Source organism: Triturus cristatus, chromosome 3_2 (assembly GCF_964204655.1).
Source record: "Triturus cristatus chromosome 3_2, aTriCri1.1, whole genome shotgun sequence".
Classification (NCBI taxonomy): Eukaryota; Metazoa; Chordata; class Amphibia; order Caudata; family Salamandridae; genus Triturus; species Triturus cristatus.
In genome coordinates, this window is record NC_140584.1 from 1,056,363,901 (window position 1) to 1,056,387,114 (window position 23,214).

The 23,214-nt window shown below is 41.8% G+C and overlaps 1 protein-coding gene across 3 annotated transcripts in view; it reads left to right on the top strand.

Annotated features, from left to right (window-relative positions):
* LOC146859108 (protein spinster homolog 3-like) overlaps positions 1-23,214 on the top strand; it is a 363,281-nt gene that overhangs the window by 44,422 nt on the left and 295,645 nt on the right. For all 3 annotated transcript variants that reach the window (XM_085646939.1, XM_085646941.1, XM_085646940.1), the window contains exon 3: positions 729-865. In XM_085646939.1, the coding sequence (XP_085503065.1) occupies positions 729-865 (137 nt within the window). The remainder of the gene's footprint in view (positions 1-728; positions 866-23,214) is intronic.

A 23,214-nucleotide genomic window follows, 5' to 3' on the forward strand; every position in this document is an offset into this window, starting at 1 on the left:
CCAACTGCATCCTACGTAACAGTAGAGAAGGTTTTGGAATATTTAAATCATACTATTCCTTAGTGTATGGCGCTGTCCAACGCAAGTCATTGTAATGACTTGCATTATAATGGCCACGTTGTAAACGTATCGCGGTGTAAAAACCGCGTTGTAATGGATGTCTCCCGAGAGAGAGCAGTCAAAGAACTGTAAAGCTATTTAGCTGTCTTTAAATCTATTTATATTTATTGGAAATTGATATGTTTATCTAAACAAATACTTTTCTACTACTGCTACCAATAGGGATGTGGGGAAGGGGTTTCTACACAAAGAATAATACAGTTTGCAGCTCAAAAGAGCCATTTAACAAAATCATCAATACACTACCCAGATTAACTGTGGCCGTCTGTAAAAGGATTTTATCACAGAAAACAAATAGATTAGAAGGTTCATAGTCAGTAAATGGTGACTGAAACATACATATACATTAGCAACGTTGCTGCTGTAAGGTTAAAAATTGAAAGGACGTGCAATTTTAAATGTGAATTTTTGAGTTTAAGACAAGTATTACAACATGACACGCAAATGAGAACATTATGTTATATTTTCATTTATGATGATTTTAAAATCCACTATTCATTATAAAAATCATGGGACAGGCACTAACTAATATTACTTCATATATTTACTTTGCTCAAATGAATGGTGAGGCTAAACTATGAGTCTTTCTTCTGTGTCTGTCGTTGCAGTTTTCATCTGCTGCTTCTTGGTGGCAGCGCCTCTCTTCGGTTACCTTGGAGACCGCTACAACCGGAAAACGATCATAGCCATTGGGATAGTTCTGTGGTCTGGTGTAACGCTGGGAAGTTCATTCATCACAGAGTCAGTATGTCATGTTCTGTCTAATACCTTTGCCACCTGTTCTTATCAGGGCCATGGGAACACAAAGCAATTTTGCCAGACCAGCCCCCGGGTGGGTAGGTGTGATGGGGGTTGCAAGTGTGTAGCACTGCTGCTTTTGTTACTGGGGGCCCGATATTGCAGCACCTCTGCAAAACCAATCCGCACCCTTCCAGTCTCCCATGGAAACGCCCAATGCCCGGTATGGCCAGTCAGCCCTGATTCCTATGCAGGAGAGAAAATCAAATTTCCTTGAGAAGGCAGTTCCTCTGAAAAGCTAGTTTAGTTTTGGCAGAGTGAGTATCAGGCTTGCTTGATAAGTGACAAATTTACATAGCCTTTAAAGCTTTTCCGAGTTTATTTGCTGCCTAGAGATCTGATTTACTAAAAGATCAGTCTACTTAAGGAAAAGCTATGACCACACCAATCCTCATGTACTTTTTTGCACTTTGTTGTCTTGCTGTCCATGCTGTCTTAGTGGTAAGCTGTGGAGGTGGGATTATTTTACAGAGAGGGAGTGATATTTCTCAATTTATACATCACAGCTCCAAAATCCACCAAGCACCATTCTGCACTCAGGACGGGTGCCGTTCCGTGTTGTGGGGGTGGGCCCACATGCATATCTCACTCCAAACAAATCACGGGGCACTCGTGGGGCATGGTATACTCATTTTATTTCACGCAGACGCGTTTCGGCATAGGCCTTTATCAATGCTTGTTTGAAATACAGTAACACAGCAGGTGGTAATTTATAGATTCAGCTGGTACATTCCCATTAGTAAAATTTTCATGGCACATGAAGAAGGACTGCTGCCGTCCCGATGGTCATTCTACGGTTCTGGAGGCCATATTTAAAGCAGGCCTGGGCGTAGTGGGGCTACGTGGAGCAGCGCGTAGTGTGGCAAAATCTACGAACACTTGCGCGTTCCGCGTAGCCCCACTACGCGCCGCCCACCTCCCGCCCGCCCGCCCTAATTTAAAAATAATTTAAAGAAGATTAAAAGTAAATATAAACCTCCTTACCTTGAGCGCGGCGTCCCGGGGCTCCCTCTACTTTCTGACGGTAACTTCTTCACGCAAATGCGCATGCGCGGACGCCCGCACATGTGCAGTTCTCGTGAGAAATGCGCAGCCGCGGGCGTCCGCGCATGCGCATTTGCATGAAGAAGTTACTGTCAGCAAGAAGAGGGAGCCCTGGGACGCCACGCTCAAGGTAAGGAGGTTTATTTACCTTTACCCTTCTTTAAATTATTTTTAAATTAGGGCAGGCGGGAGGCGGGTGGCGGGTGGCGGGCAGCTCTGCTTCGCTATGGTGTGTACGTAGCGCTGCCTGCTACGCCTACTTCGTAAACGGCAAAGCAAGCAGCGCTACGTGCACTCCATGGGCGAAGCGGAGCATGAAGCCCAGGGTTAATTTAAAGAATTTTCATGTTCACAAAGGGTAACTATGCTTAGTGCCAGTATGTCCACATAAAGTCACTTATTGACCACTGAGTCAGTTCTCCTCTCATATGTGCACAAAGTTCTAGTTACATGCCATCCAGATAAACATCCGACTTTTATTTGGCAGCCCCCTTCTTGGTTAATTTGCACTCGCAGCTCATGTTACACAATTTATGTGGTTACAAAATTACTAAATTATTTACCCCTCGTACACAATTTAGGTTGTTACAAAATGATATGCCCCTCGGACACTCAGAGCTTTTACGAATTCAATTAATTTTTTTATTTTTCATTGACATTGACAAAGGCCAGGAGGCCGAATCGCGTTTGTCAGCTTTGGGTTGCACACCGTTATGAAAAAGAAAGAATGAATTGAATTCGCAAAGGTCCAGAGTGTCCGGTGTTTTTCTGTTGTGAAACGGTGTCTACGCGAGTCTGTCCTCACGAGCCAGAGGCACCCGCTGCACTGAGAGCAGCAACGACTGGCGGAAGAGTATTGCAAACATTATTTTATATATAGGTGATCAAGATCGCCTATGCGATCGAAACGTGTCCGGGGCGGACACTTGTCTGCACTTACTTCGGTGATGTTAATAAATTGGCATTAAGAAGTAACCCCTATTTCTTGGATATTGATTTACTATTCTAAAGAATTTTGTGGTCCGTACCTGTTTTGGAAACCAGCAACTCAGGCATAAATGTCATATTGCCTGATGCGTTTCTGTGGCCAACGTACCACTTCATCAGAGGCATTTCTCCTGTACGCATTGGAGCGCTCTTTATACTGCATGCTGATTGGTTGAAAAAACCCTCATATAATATATATATATATATATATATATATATATATATATATACACACATATATATATATATATATATACATATATATATATATGAGGACAAGCCACAAAATCCAAATCTAACATCTTTGTCCAAGACTGACATCCCAACATTAAATCAAAGAGACATACCATCATTGATAACCTTAAGAGCTTTAGGAGATAATCCTGATCAAACAAATCAAGCAATGGATTTACAAGCAGATGATGATATACAATTCTGCCAAAATATGGACATCTCAACATGGAAAGGAGGAGACAGTGGACTAAGGGTACAATCAACTTTTTGTCCACAAGTCCCACCAGGGAATAAAATAGAGCTATTCCATGAAATTGTGGTGGATGATATCAACAAACTATTAACCATAAAATCAAATCAAAAAAGAACAAAAATAAATCACGGAACCTAACATCAGGGGAACTAAGAGATGATCCCAAAATCATTGTCAAAGCTTCAGATAAACGCAGTAACATCGTCATGCAAGATCTTGAGACATACATAAATTAGGCTAATAGACAAAAATACAAAATGAGGATCATTATCAAAAACTGGATGATAATCCGATGGAGGTATGGACAAGGGAATACCATCTGAAGCTACAGACATGGAAGGATCGGGATTGATTGACTTTGAGGAGTATATGTACTTGAAGGTTGACTATCCCATCATGGCAACCATATACTTCCTACCAAAAGTACATAAGTCAATCATCAACCCACCTGGAAGACCCATTGTGAGCTCGATTGGATCCCTCCTCGAAAAAACATCATGCTTCATTGACATCTTCTTAATTGATTACGTAACGTCTTTACCATTATACCTGAAAGATACGACTGATTTCCTCAATAAAATCTGAGACTTCCAAAGGAATGATCAAGTCATCATGGCAACAATAGACGTAACCTCTTTGTATACATCAATTCTCCATTCAGATGGAGTAATGGCTGTTAAACAGTTCTTAAAAGCAAGATCATTGAGCTACTTGGAACACTCGGTTATGCTCATCGAAGTGCTACAGTATTGCCTAACTCATAACATCATCTTATTCAAAGGGGAACTCTTTCTCCAAAAGCAGGGAACGGCAATGGGAACATCATTTGCCCCCACATATGGAAATTTACTCTTGGCAGTATGGGAAGCTGATCTATTGAACACCAAATACAAATCCAACATCAAAATCTGGACAAGATTTATTGATGACCTTTATGTTGTCTGGGAAGGAGAGCAATCAGACCTTGAAATCTTTATTCAATCTTTGAACAACAACTACAATTTATCATTCACATCTACACTCAGCAAAAACAGTGTCATATTCTTAGATGTGGAAGCATTCATCAAAATTCAAAAGACTTGCACAAAAATACATCAGAAACCGACTGCCTGCAACAGTATACTCCAAGCCAATAGTAGGCAGCCAAAACATCTAAAGTGGAGTATACCGTACAGAGAAATGCTCCTTGCAAAGAGAAATTGCTCAGAAACAATTGACATCGAACAAATTCTGGATGAAATGAGCATTAATTTTTTGGAGAGCGGTTATCCATTGGAAGTTATAAAAACAGCCAGAACAAAAGTCGAACTTAAACCAAGAGTAGACCTACTAACATCAAACAAATCAAGTTTAGAAGGAGTCAAAGAAGAAGATGAGATAATACGGCTAATTGTAGACTTCAATAACGAAAATAGAGAACTGAAAAACATCATAAAGAAAAACTGGGACATCTTAATGCTAGATGAGACACTAAAAAGAAAATTACCATCAAATCCTAGTATAACGTACAGAAAAACAGCCTCCTTAGGAGACATCCTAACACATAGCCATCTTGAGGCCATGGAACCTAAAAAGACCACTTGGCTAAATACCCCTGGATTTTGGAAGTGTTCAAAATGCAAGGCCTGCGAACATGGTCAAAACACCTTAACATACAAACTTCAAAATGAAAAAACAGAAAACGTCTTTGACCATATTACCTGCGAATCTAAATATGTGGTATACTTGTTGGAATGCCCCTGTAAGAAGCAATACGTGGGGAGTATGATTAACAAATTGAAGCTAAGACTACTCCAACATTTAAGAGCCATCAAAAACAAAGACTTTTCCTATCCAATGGCAAAACACTTCTCTGAACATCACTCGAGTAATAGCCAACAATTGAAATACTTTGGCCTAAAGATCGTACGGCAGAAAGAACAAGGAGGTGGCAGAATCTTGGATTTAGGGAAAATGGAATCTCAATACATTTTAACCATCGGAACTAAAAGTCAATTTGGCCACAATCTGGATGCAGAACTGCATATACATCTGCAATAATATCAAATATAACAACTTTTCGATACTTAAATAGCTGCATCCAGACCTGAAATGAACATTTTCCATTAATGGCCAAGGAATATATTACAAAGGGACAAACCAAGAGAGACCACTTACTGGAGAAAGATTCACTATGAATGAATTCAATGTAAGACATCGGGAAAAAAGGGGGAAAAAGGGAAGCTAGAGAGAAAACAATTCAAACTATGTAAAAAATTGTAAGATATGTGCCGCATGAAATGCGAATGGGACCTAATCTAATGAACCTTTCTTTTTAGATTTTAAGGGGTAATAAGTGTTTTATAAAGAAACTTGATGATTGTTTTTTATGAAATATATACTTTATAGATTTTTTCATTCAACAGTCTGAAAAATGGGAAAATTATAAAAGCACTACACACTTTTGGTGACATATAGATCACACTGTTTTCCCTTACCTTAACACTTATGAAAAAATTGAATGACTGAATGTGATCAATCCCCATGAATTTGTTCATTAGTATCTAGTTCCCATGACATTTTTAAAGAAGTAATTGAATATTCTTTTATGAAGTGTTAGACAATAGTTTTATGCTAACAATCAGTTTGATCCAGCAACTGATGTAACTATGTAACAATGTTCTGAAACAATGTCCTACTTCATGTAAAACGCTCTGATACCTCCGGGTCTAGCCAGCGCTATGTAAAACTTTTCAAATAAATAATTTCATCAAGTACTTCTCTGCAATTATTTCTCTGTATTCAAACTGAACAGATTATTCACTTGATTGTTATCGGCACATTTGGACATTATTTTAATTACGTATTTTTTATCTTTTACAAATTGTATAAATTACAAATTGATCTTTTCTTTTTAGAAATTAAATTATGCACTTGCACCTTTTGCTAGATGTACTTTTAAGATAGTAATGTGTGCGAAAATATGAGGGTTAGTAGTCTAGTATTTGCACAGTAGGAGAAACTAACAAGGGGATCTAAAATGCTCTTTTTCACTTTAAATAGGCGATCTAGACAATGGGACTCTATGGTCCAGTTGAAGGCGGAGAGCCAAAATGCATAGACCGTCCATGCTCTGTACTATGGTGTATTAAATAAACACTTTTTTTTAAAAGCAACTTACTTGTGGAACCCACTCTTTATGGTGCCGTGAAATCCTCGCTGCATGGAGGTGTGGAACCTGTTGGAATATGTATATATATAATATATATATATACATATTATATATTTATACATATATATATATATCTGAAGCACTCCACTGCCGCAGTCACTGCCACTGGCCCTTCAATTTCGGAGGAATGGAGCACGGACCACAAGTAAGGTGCATCAAATTTGTTTATTCACCCCTTGGTAAGACGGCCATTACGCGTTTCGGCTCCGAAGAGCCTTGATCACATGACGTGTGTAGTAAAAAGATTGTGGGGCTGTACGAATCATGGGACAGCAGGCAAACAGTTTTATTGAGTCAATAGCAAGGGGGTAATTGCTTTTCTCAAATAAAGATGGCCTGTTGTAAAGAGAGATCTGATAGATACATTGCAAACTCATGTAATTAATCACAGTGCATCAGATATACATTCTGCCCAGGTGGAACCCCACATGAACTATAGAAAATGTTTATGTAAAAGTGAAACTATGTCACATCAAGCCACAGATGTAGTGATGCCCATCACAGATGTGATTTGAGGAGGAGGAATAGTGTGTTTTAGAAATGCTGTCACGGGTAACAAACACTATAAGAATGATTGTACCTGGAAAAATACTGCCATTTAAAAACTGTTTATACGGTACAAATATTGCCCTTGAGCAGTAAAGTACTGTGGAAGAATTGCCCTCAGAATAGTGTGCCACGTAACAATGCTCCTCAAATGATGGGATCAATAGCATCTTCTTAGATTACTGACCCCCAAAATTAGGCCTCAGAACATTGTCTAGAAGACTAGGGGCCTTATTTAGCATTTGGTGAACAGGATATAGTATCACAAATCTGGGGGATGTTCTGTCCACCATATTAGAAGTGCATTATTGCCTACAGTGGACACCATGTTTAGAAGGAGTATCCAATCAATGAACTCCTCAATAACGACCTAAAGTCCTTATTAGAGCTAGGTACTGAACGCAAAACAGTTGTAAGACACAATTTACAACATAAGACTTAATGAGCAATTCTTGCTACTTAGAAGAATTAACAGTGGCACAGAAGGCAGGAATATTTGTTAATGCTTCTATCTGTTTATTTTACCTTTCTAGGCTCAGATAAAATGATAATATGGCCAGTCTCAGAGCACTGACCTTTTGATGTCCTCTTATTCTTTTTTATGAAAATATTGAACAATTATTTTGTCACACTCAGAGCTTACGTATGTGCATAAGATCATGTCAAGTGTCACTAAGCACTCTTCCAAATGCCCATAACTATTCACACATTTTTCCCTGATAGTACTGAAGCACCCTCAGCCATTGCCCTTCATAAAACACTGGCTCGCTTAGAATATTCATAGGCTCACTTACACAGTGCTCTGCTCTGGATGACACATAGGTACATTCACTCAGAGCTCTGTTCTTTAAAGTGGCAAGCTTTAATGATGAAAGCTTTGATTTTGATAATCCACAGTTAATCCGGGCTCCTTTACTAAGAATACATAGAACTCTTTGACACCTGCAAATATCCAAAATCACTAAGAGCTTTTTTGATATTGCTCAATTTCACGCTCGTCTTCAAAGATCTGATTGTGAGAATAGAAGACTTTCTCAGAACATATTCCAAGGCCCCATGAGAGCTCTATTTAAAATGATATCTAGTCTTTGGGTTCCCAGGAAGTTCTCTTAAAAAAAGACATTCTCAATCAAAGCTCTGCTCTTCGTGTTTGTCAGTCATACTCAAAAAATGGCCTACGGGTATGGCCTCCAGCCTCTTCTTGACAGAGACAGATCAGGGCCAGCGCGGCAGTACTCAGTGCAATTCCATGCTTCCTAACACCCTGAAATGCCAACAAAGTAATTGTGAGACAAAGCTGTCTCAGAGTAGAGCCCCCATCAAACCAAGCTCCTGACATGTGACCTGTAGTCATGATTAGCAAGGAAGTAGCTAGAAAATTAAAATACCCCCCACTTTGAACCAAAGATATCACGGCACCCAGCAACCAAAGTGAGTCATCATGTTGCTCCCTAGAAAAGGTTGCTTGTCTCTACCATCCAAGTATCTATCCATTTATCCTTTCTTACTTTAATCCACCCGGTGATATTCACCATTTCTCCCATTACATTGTGTCATCTATTCAGTCTTTGACCCAACATTCAGACTGTCACCATTTTCTCCATCCATCTGCCCATCCATATCCAAACCTATTAATTAATTTTCAAACCTACCCATCAATCACATCCATCCATCCTTTCATTCATCCTTTCACTTATCCATCCCCTTTCTTCATCCATTCATCCATCCATTCTTCCTTTCAATCATCCATTCTTTTCGTCATCCATCCACCCTTTCACTCATCCATCCTTCTGCTCACTCATTCATCCATCCACCCTTTCACTCAGCCATACATCCTTTCAATCATACATCCAAACATCCATCCATTCATTTACCCTTTCACTCATCCTTCCTTTCACTCACTCATCCATCCACTCACCCTTTCACTCATCTGTCCAACCATTCACCCTTTGAGTCATCCACCTTTCAACCGTTCATCCAGCCACCCATCTACCGTCCCTTTCACTTATCTATCCATTTTTTCACTCATCCATCCTTACAAACAACCTTTCACTCCTCCATCCATCCTTCACTGATCCATCCTTTCACTTTGTCCAACCATCCACACTTTCGTCCATTCATCCAGCCTTCCATCGATTCATTCATCCACTCATCAATCCATCCATGTACACTTTCACTCATCCATCCATCCTTTCACTCACTCACTCATCCATCCATCCTTTCTCTCATCTTCCAACCATCAACCCATTCACTCATCCATGCTTCCATCCATCTATCCTTCCATCCATCCATCATCTATGCTTCTTCCCTTTCACTCATCCATCCTTACATCCATCCTTTCACTCATTCATCCATGCATCTATCCAACCTTCCATTCAATCATCCATCCAACATTTCACTCACACATCCATCCATCCTTTCACTCACAGATCCATCCTTTTACACACTCATCCATCCATCCTCCCTTTCACTCATTCCTTTGTCGACCCTTTTATCCAGCCACCCATCTATCCTCCCTTTTAGTCATCCTTCCATTCTTTCATTCATCCATCCATCCTTTCACTCGCTCATCCATCATCCATCCACCCTTTCACTTCCTCGAAACATCCACCCTTTCACGCCATCAAGCCTTTCACCCTATCCATCCATTTACCCTTTCATTAATCCATCCATTCCTTCTTCCTCCCTTTCGCTCATCCATCTTTTCACTCATTCATTCATGCATCCATCCGTCCACCTTTCACTCATCCGTCCATCCATTTAGCCTTTAACTCATCCATCTGTCCACTCTTTCATCCATCCATCCATATGCTCTCCCTTTTACTCATCCACCCATTCTTTCACTCATCCATCCTTTCACTCATCCACCATCCATCCACCCTATCAACCAGTCCATTCACACAGCCTTTCACTCCATCCATCAATCCACTCATCAATCCATCGATTTACCCTTTCATCATAATCCATACTTTCACTCACTCATCAATCCATCCATCCTCTCATCACACATCCACGCTTTCACTCATCCATCCATCTATTCACCCTTTCACTCATCCATCCATCCATCTTCCTTCTTTCCAATCAGATATGTGCCTGGGAGGAGCAAGTTGTGCCCCCAGGTATTTCATGCACGCCGCAGCGCGGACGCGCTGTTGTGGGTGAGAGTGCAGTACGGAGAGGAATTGCTCGGCCTATGTTCATTGAGGCAGTTTCCATTTTATTGATCCATAAGAGAAAGGGTACTCCCAAATACTTCTAGGTCCAAGAGGAGGGGGAATATAACAATCAAGAAAGAAAGCCTCTGAACTGACCTATATTGCTTTTCAATGCGACCTCGAAGGGTTCGAACTATGCAACCAGCTCAAAGAGAAATCACTTAGAATAATTCATGTGCAAATAATGCATGTATCTTTATAAATTTTTTGCCTTAAAACGTAAGTTAATCATAAAATTACATCTCATGTGCAGTTGTCCTAATAATCAGATTAGACAATGATATATTCATACACTTAGATATCTAACACTGTTAGGATAAGATGGTAACATTTGAACAATCAAAAAATGTAAGAAAAACTGCTATAAAGTGCATTATATCACATTTATAATTAGATCTTCATCTGTGGCTGTGTGGCAAGAAGAAGGACAACAATACCGACACGAGTATTTATACTCGTAATGACCTGCAAAGACGCCCCTCTCAAGTCAACAGGGTTGGTACTGAAGGGGTGGGAGCGGGGCTCTCTCCACCCCCTACTAGTCTACACCTTCCGCCCCAAGCCACCCCTTACACGATCATCTTGGCAAATGTTCCACCACTCCTGGAAGGATCCTACGAACATTGGTCCAACCTTAAGAATAAATCCCTTCATTACTTGAGTTCCAAAATTGGTAACAGCAAGGCCCTATTTGATGACTTCAATATGGTTAGACGTATTAATTGGATCGGTCAGTCCCACAAGTCTTTTCCTGGGGATTGTGTTGTGTTAAGCTTCAGGTCACCTGCTTTAGTCAAGTACATACTGGAAGCTGCCCACCACCTCCCCCATGCCCCTAACACAATCAAGATCCTCCCTTTGGGGTTCTTTTATAGGCCAGGCTTTTTACAACCTCTACGGGAAAATTGTAATTTTCCAACATTTCCCGTCAGGTCTGACATGCCCCTTGCGACTTTCAACCGCTTTGATATTCTTTCTACACTGGAGGATAATGATTGACACATGGATGGCTCCCTACGTACCCCAGCGCTTGCCCTGGGGTTGGTGGGTCCCAATTGTCATCAGAGCCATGATTTTATGATCGAGACACCCCCCCAAAAGATCGTTCCTGTTTGATTATCTCACCTGGTCACATCTTGATACCATCTGTTGAAACGTTCGATTCTCATCATGTCTCGGGTCAAGCAGCCGAAACCAGGGTCGAGAAGTCTACATTAAAATTGGGCTCCTGGAATATTGCAGGGCTGGGGTCAAGGCTCGAGATCCCTGATTGGGCTGACTTTATTGATGAGTTCGAAATATGGACATTTCAGGAGACTTGGGCACTGCATCCTCACTTCCGTACAGGGTTTTTGAATTTCCACAAACCTGCTGTTAAGAGCCATAGAGGCAGACCCATGGGGGGCTTAACTACCTGGATCCGTCAATGTGAAGGTGTTACTGTGTCAGAGGTTCCAATTGATAGTCCTGATATTTTGATAATCAGGGTCAAATCTTGTAGCGGCCCTGATTTTCTTATAATTAACATCTATGTAAGAGGTCTCCCGGGAGGCAAGTGCTCTCCCACTTGTCTACTACTGGAGAATCTTCTGGAGACCGCTTCTATGTTCACGTACAAGATTGTGGCTGGAGATTTCAATGTTTGTTTTGAGCCATTGGGGGCCGATTGTGGGGACTTCACAGAGGAAGAAGATTCATCCTGGGGTGTTCCCATGTTGGAGCTGGAACCAGTTAACAAATGGTCTCAAGCTTCTCTTTTTATGAAGGGTCTATGTTTAAATCAGGGCATGAGAGCAGTCAATGGGCGAACCAAATCTGACAGGATGGGGAGGTTTACATTTGACAATGGTAGGTCAGGGAGTCGAATTGATTATATATTAGCCAGCTTGGATTTGTGGCCACTCATAGACAACATGGTGGTAGTAAGTAGAGTCGAGAGTGATCACAATCCCCTTGCACTGTGTATTAAGGTTAATACTTTTGCAGCCTCCCCTACCTACCCAGATGGCAGTTCCCCTATAGATGTCATTGTTACCAACGATCTTAGAAGGGTGAGATGGCCGAAGATTGCCACCTGTGAATCTTCACGTGTGGCCATCAGGGAATTAATCAACAGTACCCTGGCCACACTTAATAAAATGGAATCCCAAAACTTGATTAAGGATAACATCCGGGATTCCCACAATAAACTCTTCGCGGAGCTCAAAACTTTTTTTGTGAAAAGCCAACCCGCCACCGGTAGGGGTAAAGAGTTGAGACCACGTACATGGTTCAACAAGGACTGCAGAATGGCTCAAAGTGCCCTGAAAGAGGCCATTAAATCAGGCTCTCTTTCTATCATCCAAAAGTGTAGACTTGTTTACAAAAATGCCCAACACAAGGCCAAGCAAAATTGGGATGAGGAGCGTTGGAGGGATTTATATCAGGCTTGTCATGACCGCAACATGGTCCAATTCTGGCATCTCCTTAAATGGGGTAACTCCCCCTCGGATATTCGCCCCTCTAATCAAGTAGAACCACAACAATGGGTAGCGTATTTTGAGGAACAATTTAAGGTTGGTGCTTTAACGGACAGGCAGTTTTCTTGTCCTCTTGTTGTTGAAAATACTTTAAAATTTTCCCCTGATGAAACCAAGTTAGTCCTACGCTCGATTAAGAGTGGTAAAGCCCCAGGACCTGACTGCATCCCTCCTGACCTATTTATTCAGGAACAAGATGTATGGATTCCTTATTTGACCCTCCTGGCTAACGCCCTTGTGGGTGGTGCTGTAGTCCCTGACTCGTGGCTCGGGGCAGAGATACTGCCGATATATAAGAAAGGCGATCGCTCTGCCCCGGGTAACTACAGACCCATTAGTCTAATAGACGCAGTACAAAAAATTATAGCCCGCCTTGTACTTGGTCGTATCCAAATTTGGATGTCTGACTTTGACGTGCTGTCTCCACTTCAGGCAGGGTTTCGGTCCCACACTGGGACCCTGGACCAAGTATTTAGGGTAGTACTTCTGTATTGGAAGGTTGTCTTTCTGGGGGGAGGCAAATTGTATGCAGCCTTTGTAGACTTAAGGTCTGCGTTTGACCTTGTGCCGAGGGACAAGCTATGGAAAGTTCTCTTGGACATGGGCATGCCAAAAGATCTGGTTTCTTTTTTGGTCACCATACATGAAAATACGTACGCCCGTGTCCGATGGGGTAAACCCGGGGAACTGACCGATAGATTTAAAGTATCCAAAGGTGTACGACAAGGGTGTGTACTCGCACCCACCCTGTTTTCTTTATTTATCAATGGGGTTGTAAACTACTTCTTAAATAGCCCTACAGATGCACCTACATTGGCAGGAATGAAGATTCCCCTGCTCATGTTCGCGGATGACACCCTTTTGATCTCGAGGACGAGACAGGGACTGCAGTTGGCCCTGTCTCGCTTCGAGACCTTTTGCCGCGAGCATGAGCTGGAAATAAACATTGGGAAGACCAAGTTTATGGTTTTTCGTGGCCCTCGGCGGGTTAAGGCGGAGGTGTGTTTGGGTGGTGTCAACTTATCCCAAACGGCAGTATTTACTTATCTTGGAGTCACTTTTAGCGAGACGTGTAGCTGGTCTCACCAGCTGGATCTTCTCGCGCTCAAGCATGCCCAATTGGGAGGAGCTTTGTTGAAAGAGCACAAACACTCTTTAACAAAACCAATAGCCCCACTCATGAAGATCTACGGCTCCAAGATTTTACCCGCAATTTTATATGGAGCTGAGATCTGGGGCTTTAATAACTTGTCCAAATTGATAACTGCCCAGAATAAATTCCTCCGGTCAGCTATTGGGCTTCCCCAATCCACTCCACGCATCCCTCTTTTGTTTGACCTGGGAATTCAGCCTATAGAGGACTGCGCAGGGTATAGACCCCTGGCGTTCTGGCGCCGCTTGTGGACGACCCCCGAACTATCTAACTATGCAAAAGCCCTTCTGGAGATCAAAGGGTTGGAGGGGTCGCATAGGATTCCCTGGTTGTCTAGCATCAAAACCCTGTTATATGATCTCGGGATGCGTGATCTATGGGTTAACCCTGATACAGAAGTTTTCCCGGCAAAAAAGGTGCTTAAGGATGCGTACTGGAATTACATTAAGAATAGGAGATGTGCTTCCCTTACAGGTTCCACAATGACTGCTTCTTTTCTAGTTTTTAAGGATGACTCTGTCTTTGAAAGTTACTGGGATACCATCTTGAAGTTCCTAGATCGTAAGATGTATCACCAGTTCAGAGTGGGCGCTCTACCACTGCGAGGACTCACCAAAAGTTGGAGTCCTCTTGGTAGTGATAAATGCCCATTCTGTGTTGACAAGATTGAAACCATGGATCACTTCCTTTTTTGTTGCCCAACTTATCAACTTCCCAGACGTATCTGGCTTCGACCTGCATGCAGACTAATGAGCACTCGTTCTGCACAGGTCGCTAGTAGAATTTTGAGAACCGATACTTCCACTCCTATAGTAATAGGTGTTGCTAAATTTATTAGTTGGGCATGGATCCTTAGGGCCAAGAAACTGAAGCTGTAATCTTTGTTCCCTGCTGCCACACAATAGTATCTACTTTGGTCCATGGCATAAATGGCACGTCTCTCTTTGCACTTTATTGTATTTTTTAACATGATGTGATCATTTTTAATTTATTATTTTATCTACCATATTAAAGGTTTTACAGTCTATTTTTGTATTGTACATGAATTGTTTTGTAGTCGAATTGTCTAATATGTGTAGTATGTCTTTTATGATGCAAATCGAATAAAGACTTTTTGACTGACTGACTGACTGACAACAATAAAGTCTAAAAAGCAACAATTATTTACAATCAAAAATGTAAACAATGAAAACACCCCACACTTTACCTCACGACTGCATTCACTCCTTAAATAGACCCAAGCAACCTGGCACTCATACACAAACACGGATCACTCTCTCGTGGAGATCCTAGAAAGCTTAACAGGGACAAATGTGAGCGAATAATGTTCCACACTCAGAATAATAATTGTATCCATTTCTGAAGAGACTCTCCATACATATAGTAATGGTCTACGCGCGTTTCGGTGGGATTCACAATGGCACCACCTTCCTCAGGACCAAAACATACTCAGATACATCCCGTTTGGGATGAGCGAGGGGTATCTGCGATACAACAATACCAAATAATGATTTATACATTGCTTCAATAGCTGGTTGCATTTCAATACATCATAGTTTAATCTACCACCATCCTGAACAAAGATAATTCCCACATTCACCATTGGAAAAGTGCACAATAATTATATCAAACAGAAAAAATGTGCTCTCCCACAAGCTTAGTCCCAGTCAATTACAGAAAGCCAAATACATGGCGAAAAAAGAGAGAGAGAAGGGAAAGACGGAAACTCATAATGATCCCTATTGATATCACCTGTTCTTAAAAAATGGCTAATAGTTGGGGGAGCCGTCTAGATGTATTAAGACCCCCAAGTAGTATATCAGAGATTGGATTGACTCTAACTAGCGAAAGCAAAACCAATGGCCAGAGGGGCAATGTGGCGTGAATGCGCCCAACGTCCATGCCGTTGAAAAATTATATGCTATCCTTTCTAATGGGAAAAAGGAGAATTTGCATATATATGTGCTGCCAAAAGACTATGCGATAAGGTTTAAGCAAAGTTTATGCAAAGGGGGTCAGTATAACCAACATCCGTACAAAAAGCAGAAAACTCTTACCTTCTCTGATACCAACGAGTTTGACTCTGACTATGAATGACCAGGCATAAATGGTGGACCACAGTACAACTATAAGAACCAGAGAGGCCGATACACTAACAAATACCAAGAACAAGCGCAGTCCCCTTTTTTTACAGAGAGACAGGGGCAGAGGTCGGATCAGATTTCAGGGACAGGAAAGGAACTACCATCAACAGATGGAGCCACCACATCCTCAGCCATGCATGCGGACAAGAAATCAGAAGTATTGAAGAACCTAGATAGGAGGAGTAACAATACTGCAGACACTATACGAATCTTCAATTTGTCAAGTCACATACTCTCATCAGGAGAAAATAGCCTCCTTAGTAAGGGGTTATCATTTGTTCCCAGGACACAATGTGATCGTTTTAAATTCAACAAAGAAATGTTTTCCTTCTTTCGAAAAATCAGACTGAAGAAGTTTATTGCGCAAACTGATTTGGCAGAACAGGAGAAAGACTATTCACTAAATTTACTCCATCCCTGGAAATGGTTGGCCCCGAGGTCGCCCTCTTTGAAAAATCGGTCATTCAAGAACTTCAAAAGGTAACCAAGTTTGTCCCTAAGGCGACACCAAACCTTACTAGAGATGAAATAAAAGCTCTGAAAACATTACAAGACAAACCACATATCACCATAAAACCCTGTGATAAAGCAGGTGGTATAGTAGTAATGGACACAGAGCAGTATACCAACAAGATAGATTCCATGCTACTAGTCCCAGAGCATTATCAGAGAATCAATAGATCGGGTCTCATACATCTCAGTTCACAGATAGAAACTGTTACAGCCAAAGCACTCTTAGATGGGTATATCTGTCCTAAGGAATTTGACTATCTCAATAATCTGAATGCGGTAACTCCGGCCATATACGGAGTGCCTAAAACGCACAAAAATGCAGTGGACCCACCCCTGAGACCCATTGTTTCATCTATTAATTCACAAACAGAACCTCTTTCTAAGTATGTGGATGCCTTTCTGTGCCCTCTCACCACACTATATGCATCCTATATTAAAGACACGGGACATAGGATAGCCACCATAGAACATAAACCCTTTGACCATGAAACACAGATATTGGTCACTCTGGACATTGAGTCCGTATATACTAACATCCCCCAGGACCTGGTCATAGAGTCTGTGGCAGCTCTTTTGGCCAGAGTACCTGGGGAGAGACCTAACGGGTTTATCCTAGAATGTCTGGATATAGTATTACATCACAATTATTTTAAACTCCAAGGGCAACTCTACCACCAAACCAAAGGACCAGCATGGGGGCTTCTTGTGCCCCTAGTGTGGCGAACATTTTCATGGGTAAATGGGAAGAAAAACATATCTTCAATGAAGTAGCCCTCTTTAATGAGAATGTTGTAAGTTGGCAGAGGTTCATAGATGATATTTTTTTCATCTGGTCAGGAGAAGAGTCTGGTCTTGCGAGCTTTATTGAATGGATATATGGATCATAGGGAGAAATGGCGGTATTGAAGTCAGCCTATACAGGAAACCAACAGCCAAGAACACTATCTTAGATCATAACAGCTATCAGCCAGCATGTCAAAAAGATTCGATCCCTTTTGGGGAATTTCTCAGGATAAGACGCAATTGTACCAACACGAAAGAATATGGAGAACACGCTGAGCAACTCCAGGCGTGCTTTATCCTCCGAGGTTATCCAAGACGCCTAGTGCGCCAATCCATGAAACGCGCCAAATATTACAACAGAGATGCTTTAATCTCTGGTACACACAAACAACCAATAGAGAAACTGGTATGTGTAGTAAATCACTCCAGTTTGAATTACAAGATTAAACGCATCTTGGAAAAGAATTGGAGGATCCTTAATAATAATGAGAATGAGAACCAGCTAGAAACACCATTGGTTGTGTTTCTAGCGGAACCCAATCTAAAGGACAAACTTGTCCACAGCAGCCCTAGAGTCAAAGACACAGATGGACAGAAAACATTGACAGGCTTAGCCCCAATTCTTGGTAACAACAGATGTGGCAATTGCTATGCATGTGACTTGGCTATTACTACACAATCTTGGAAATATGGCAACAAGGCTGGAAAACTAAGAAATTTCACAAACTGTAGAAGCAGTAATGTGATCTACCTTATTCTGTGTCCCTGTGGCCTAGGATACATAGGTGAGACAGACAGGGAATTTCGAATATGTTTTTCCGAACACAAATCAGCTATTAGAACTCAGAAGATACAGGCACCCATTGTCAGACATTGCCTGGACAGCAACCATAAAGATAAGGATTTGCAATGGCTGATTCTTGAATGACTATCTTTCAAACCGGGCTGCGACAGGGACAAAACCAGAAAGGAAGGAGAAACCTTTTGGATTTTTACCCTGGACACAGTCCGCTATGGGCTTAACAAAGATATTGTCTGAATTGTGACCTGACAGGTCTAAAAAAATGTTTTTTTAGTTATGCTATTATTTTGGTTCTCCGTTTATTTCCATCTTTTCTGACAGATGCTGAGAATACACATTAGTAGTACTCATACATCAGACCAGCCTGATATCTATGTTAGCATTATTCTCATTCTCATACTAGTCTAGTAACTTATATACTCACATATATGACTACACAGCTGTATATTTGGTATTTGTGATACATTTCCGATCCTGTAAGTAGTCTGACAGTATTGGTATCCCTTTTTGATATACAATCGGATACGGGATCTCTACTAACGTGGTTTTATTAGAAACAGTTTAGCATCTAGTAGTGTACCTTTATGTATAAATAGTGATCATTTAGAACTAGTCACTTCGTTTGCGTGTACTATTTTCAGAAACAACATAATTTTTAATCACAAGATTGTCCCACGTAATGTACATTTTATTTTTAATGTAACATCACGGCTTTATGGACAATGATTACAACACTTTTTTCTAAACGAAAGAAGATTTAGGTAATATCTGGGTAGCTTAACCATTCAAATATGGCACCCAATAATAGAGTAACTCTGCCGCAAGGAATGAGGTATCGTGATACCTCGTCACTGACCCTCCGCGCATGCCGGTACAAATGAGGTAGTCAACAGCAGCACATAGCTCCACGGGAAAAAGCCAACGGCCAACGGCGGAATAAGTTTGCATTCATGACTGGTATAACAGAGGACCTAAGGTAAGGACCTGAGGTCAGAGTTCTTTGTACCACTGTCTAGTGCCCAGAGGGGCGGTATGACATTAAAGCGTTTCTGGGCATCTGAGTGCCATGGCAGATTTGTTGAGCGCAGTACAGACAAGGGTATAGCCTGTTCAGACTTATACATTACGTGCAGAGCACAGAGGGGCAACCTAACATTAGAACGTTTTGGTATTGGAGCGCCGTAGTACATTTGTTTAGCGCAGCGTAGATAAAGGTATATAGCTTGTCTAGCTATTAGTCCCTGACACGTGCATTAAAGCGATGCGATTGCAGAGCCTTGTAAGGTATCCAGTTAGTGTGGCGCAAACAGGACGATATTTTGGTAGGTTTCCCTAGATTTTTGAATAGTCGGAGTTAACATAATTTTAGCACACAAAACTAATCTTTCTATACTATTCTTATGTAGTATTCTCTGTTCTTCAGGCCACTCTAATTACAACACGAAGACTTTTGGAAAGGAACAATATTCCAACTATAAATTACATGTGCTGTGAATTGGGAATTCTCATTGGACATATAACAGCTGGATAGAATTCTGGGTAAGACTCACCACGTGCCCTTTATAAACTTTGCTTAAACCTTATCGCATATTTTTGGCAGCACATATATATGCATATTCTCCTTTTTCCCATTAGAAAGGATAGCATAGAATTGTTCAATGGCATGGACGTTGGGCACATTCACACCACATTGCCCCTCTGACCGTTGGTTTTGCTTTTGCTAGTTAGAGTCAATCCAATCTCTGATATATTACTTGGGGGTCTTAATACATCTAGACGGCTCCCCCAACTATTAGCCATTTTTTAAGAACAGGTGATACCAATAGGGATCATTATGAGTTTCCGTCTTTCTCTTCTCTCTCGCTTTTTTTGCCATGTATTTGGCTTTTTGTAATTGACTGGGACTATGCTTTTGGGTGAGCACATTTTTACTGTTTGGTATCATTATTGTGCAATGGTGAATGTGGGAACTATCTTTGTTCAGGATGGTGGTAGATTGAACTACGATGTATTGAAATGCAGCCATCCTTATCGGGAAGCTGTACAGAATACAGGCCGTTGCAGCGAAACTCGCTTTAAATAGGCAGCGAGGGACCTCAACCACATTAGCCTTGCGAGATTTGCATTGGCTGCCGATCCACCAGCGAATTCAATTCAAAGCTCTATGCACTGTCTTTAGGGCAGCTCATGGAATGGGCCCTAAGAACCTGCAAAGAAAATTCAGCTGGTATTCTCCAACTAGAAACCTTCGTTCTGCTTCTGCATTTCTGATGCATGTAGTCAGGTTCAGGCGGTCCAGAACAGGTGGCAGATCCTTCTCTGCCGCTGCTTCTCGGCTATGGAACTCTCTCCCTTTGGATCTACGTCAGGTCCAAAGTCTTATGGATTTCAGGAAAAAGTTGAAAACGTTTTTATTCCCTAGGCTGGAGTAATTTTTCCCTCTGATATTATCTCTCTTTTCCTCCCCTTCCTGTGTCACACCTCGGCTGCCCCTATTAACTTCTGGTGGGGACTCTCCTTTTAAGCGCCAGGATACCCGTCGGTTGATAGAGCGCTATATAAGCACCTCATTACATTATATTACATTACATAAATCATTATTTGGTATTGTTGTTTCGCAGCTACCCCTCGCTCATTGCAAGCGGGATGTTTCTGAGTATGTTTTGGTCCTGAGGAAGGTGGTGCCATTGTGAATCCCACCGAAACGCGCGTAGACCATTACTATATGTATGGAGAGTCTCTTCAGAGACAGATACAATTATCATTCTGAGTGTGGAACATTATTCGCTCACATCTGTCCCTGTTAAACTTTATAGGATCTCCACGAGAGAGTGATCCGGGTTTGTGTATGAGTGCCAGGTTGCTTGGGTCTATTTGAGGAGTGAATGCAGTCATGAGGTGAAGTGTGGGGTGTTTTCATTGTATACATTTTTTATTGTAAATAATTGTTGCTTTTTAGACTTTATTTGTTGTCCTTCTTCTTGCCACACAGCCACAGATGAAGATCTGAATATAATTTGATATAATGCACTTTATAGCTGTTTTTCTTACATTTATTGATTGTTCAAATGTTACCATCTTATCCTAACAGTATTAGATATCTAAGTCTATGAATATTTCATTGTCTAATCTGATTATTAGGACAACTGCACATGAGATGTAATTTTATGATTAACTTACGTTTTAAGGCAAAACATTTATAAAGATACATGCATTATTTGCCCATTAATTATTCTAAGTGATTTCTCTTTGAGCAGGTTGCATAGTTTGAACCCTTTGAGGTCGCATTGAAAAGCAATATAGGCCAGTTCAGAGGTTTTCTTTCTTGATAGTTTCCCCTTTATTGCCCATCTGTTTGCGCTGTGTGCTAACTTCACTTGTTCTAAAAAGCTATTTTAAACCACTTTTTAAACCTTTGGGAATTGTTTTTATGTACGGCGGTGCCGCACTCTGATTGGCTGATTCCTTCCAATCAGAGGCGTGCCTGGGTGGAGCCAGTTGTGCCCCCAAGTATTTCATGCACGCCGCAGCACGGACTCGCTGTTGGGGGTGAGAGTGTATTACGGAGAAGAACTGCTTGGCTTAGGTTTGTTGAGGCTTTATTGTCCATCTGTTTGCGCTGTGTGCTGACATCACTTGTCCTAAAAAGCTATTTTAAACCACTTTTTAAACCTTTTCGGATTGTTTTTTATTTACGTCGGTGCCCCGCTCTGATTGGGTCATTCCTTCCAATCAGAGGCGTGCCTGGGAGGAGCCAGTTGTGCCCCCAGGCATTTCATGCACGCCGCAGCGCGGACGCACCGCTGGCTTGCCAAATGCAAGCCTGTCGGCGCCAGTCCGTGCCTGGACGTCGCCAGGAGCCAGGCACTATGCCCATTTGTCTCCCCACAGGTTAGTCTACTCGCATGAGGCAGTGCTTGAAGCGCAAAGGAACACACTCCTGTGTGGAAATCATAGATGGTCTCCCACCACTGGCCCCTTACACTGCAGACACTGTAACCTCCAGCCTTACCTTTGTTCTAGTACCCCGCCATGCAGGAAGAAATTCGAATATAAAATTGGCAGCCTTGATTGACGTTCGTTAGTCAAGCAACATGCAGAAGTATTTGACCTGCTGTCCGAACAGACACTTGATATTTTATTCCTGACTGAGTCCTGGCTCTCTCAAGACTCCGTCGCCATCCCCGCGCTGGCTATGCCCTCATGTTATGCCATGCAAAATGTGAATAGAGCGTCGAGGAGGGGAGGGGGCATCGCAGTGATGCACAAAGATATCTATACATGCAGATTCAGCCAGGAAACCATCCAGGACTGCGAGAGCGCTATTTTTAGAATTGCTCTAATGGATAAATTCATGTTCTCTGGATTGTTTATTTACCATCCCTCGGGCCGTCCAAGCCTTTCAGAGAAGCAGTGGTCAATGCTGCCAATGCTCTAGCGCTTAAACTTGCCAACTTCACCATTATTGGAGATGTAAACCTCCATCTGGAGTCCCATAACGACCCGAACATTCGCAACTTCCTAGGTAATATGTCAGCCTGCTAACTAGTTCAACTAGTTCCAGGGCCTACACACGAGGCTGGCCATCTCCTCGACGCTGCTTTTTCCAATATTCTGCTCCTTGAGGTCCCGACACTCCTACCTATGACATGTACTGACCACAACATTGTCCTTTTCTCGTTACACTCAGTAGGGTGCATACCCCAGGCCCACAATCCAATATATAAACGCCCCTGGCATAACTTAGATCACCCCACCTTCCGAGACACTCTTGGCATCACTCAGCCGTCACGGTCCACCAACATCGAGGGACCGTTTCAGGAAGTTGATCAATCATGCTTTAGACAAATGTATCCCGGCCAAATGGACCCATCCCGAGAAAACCCGGGCCA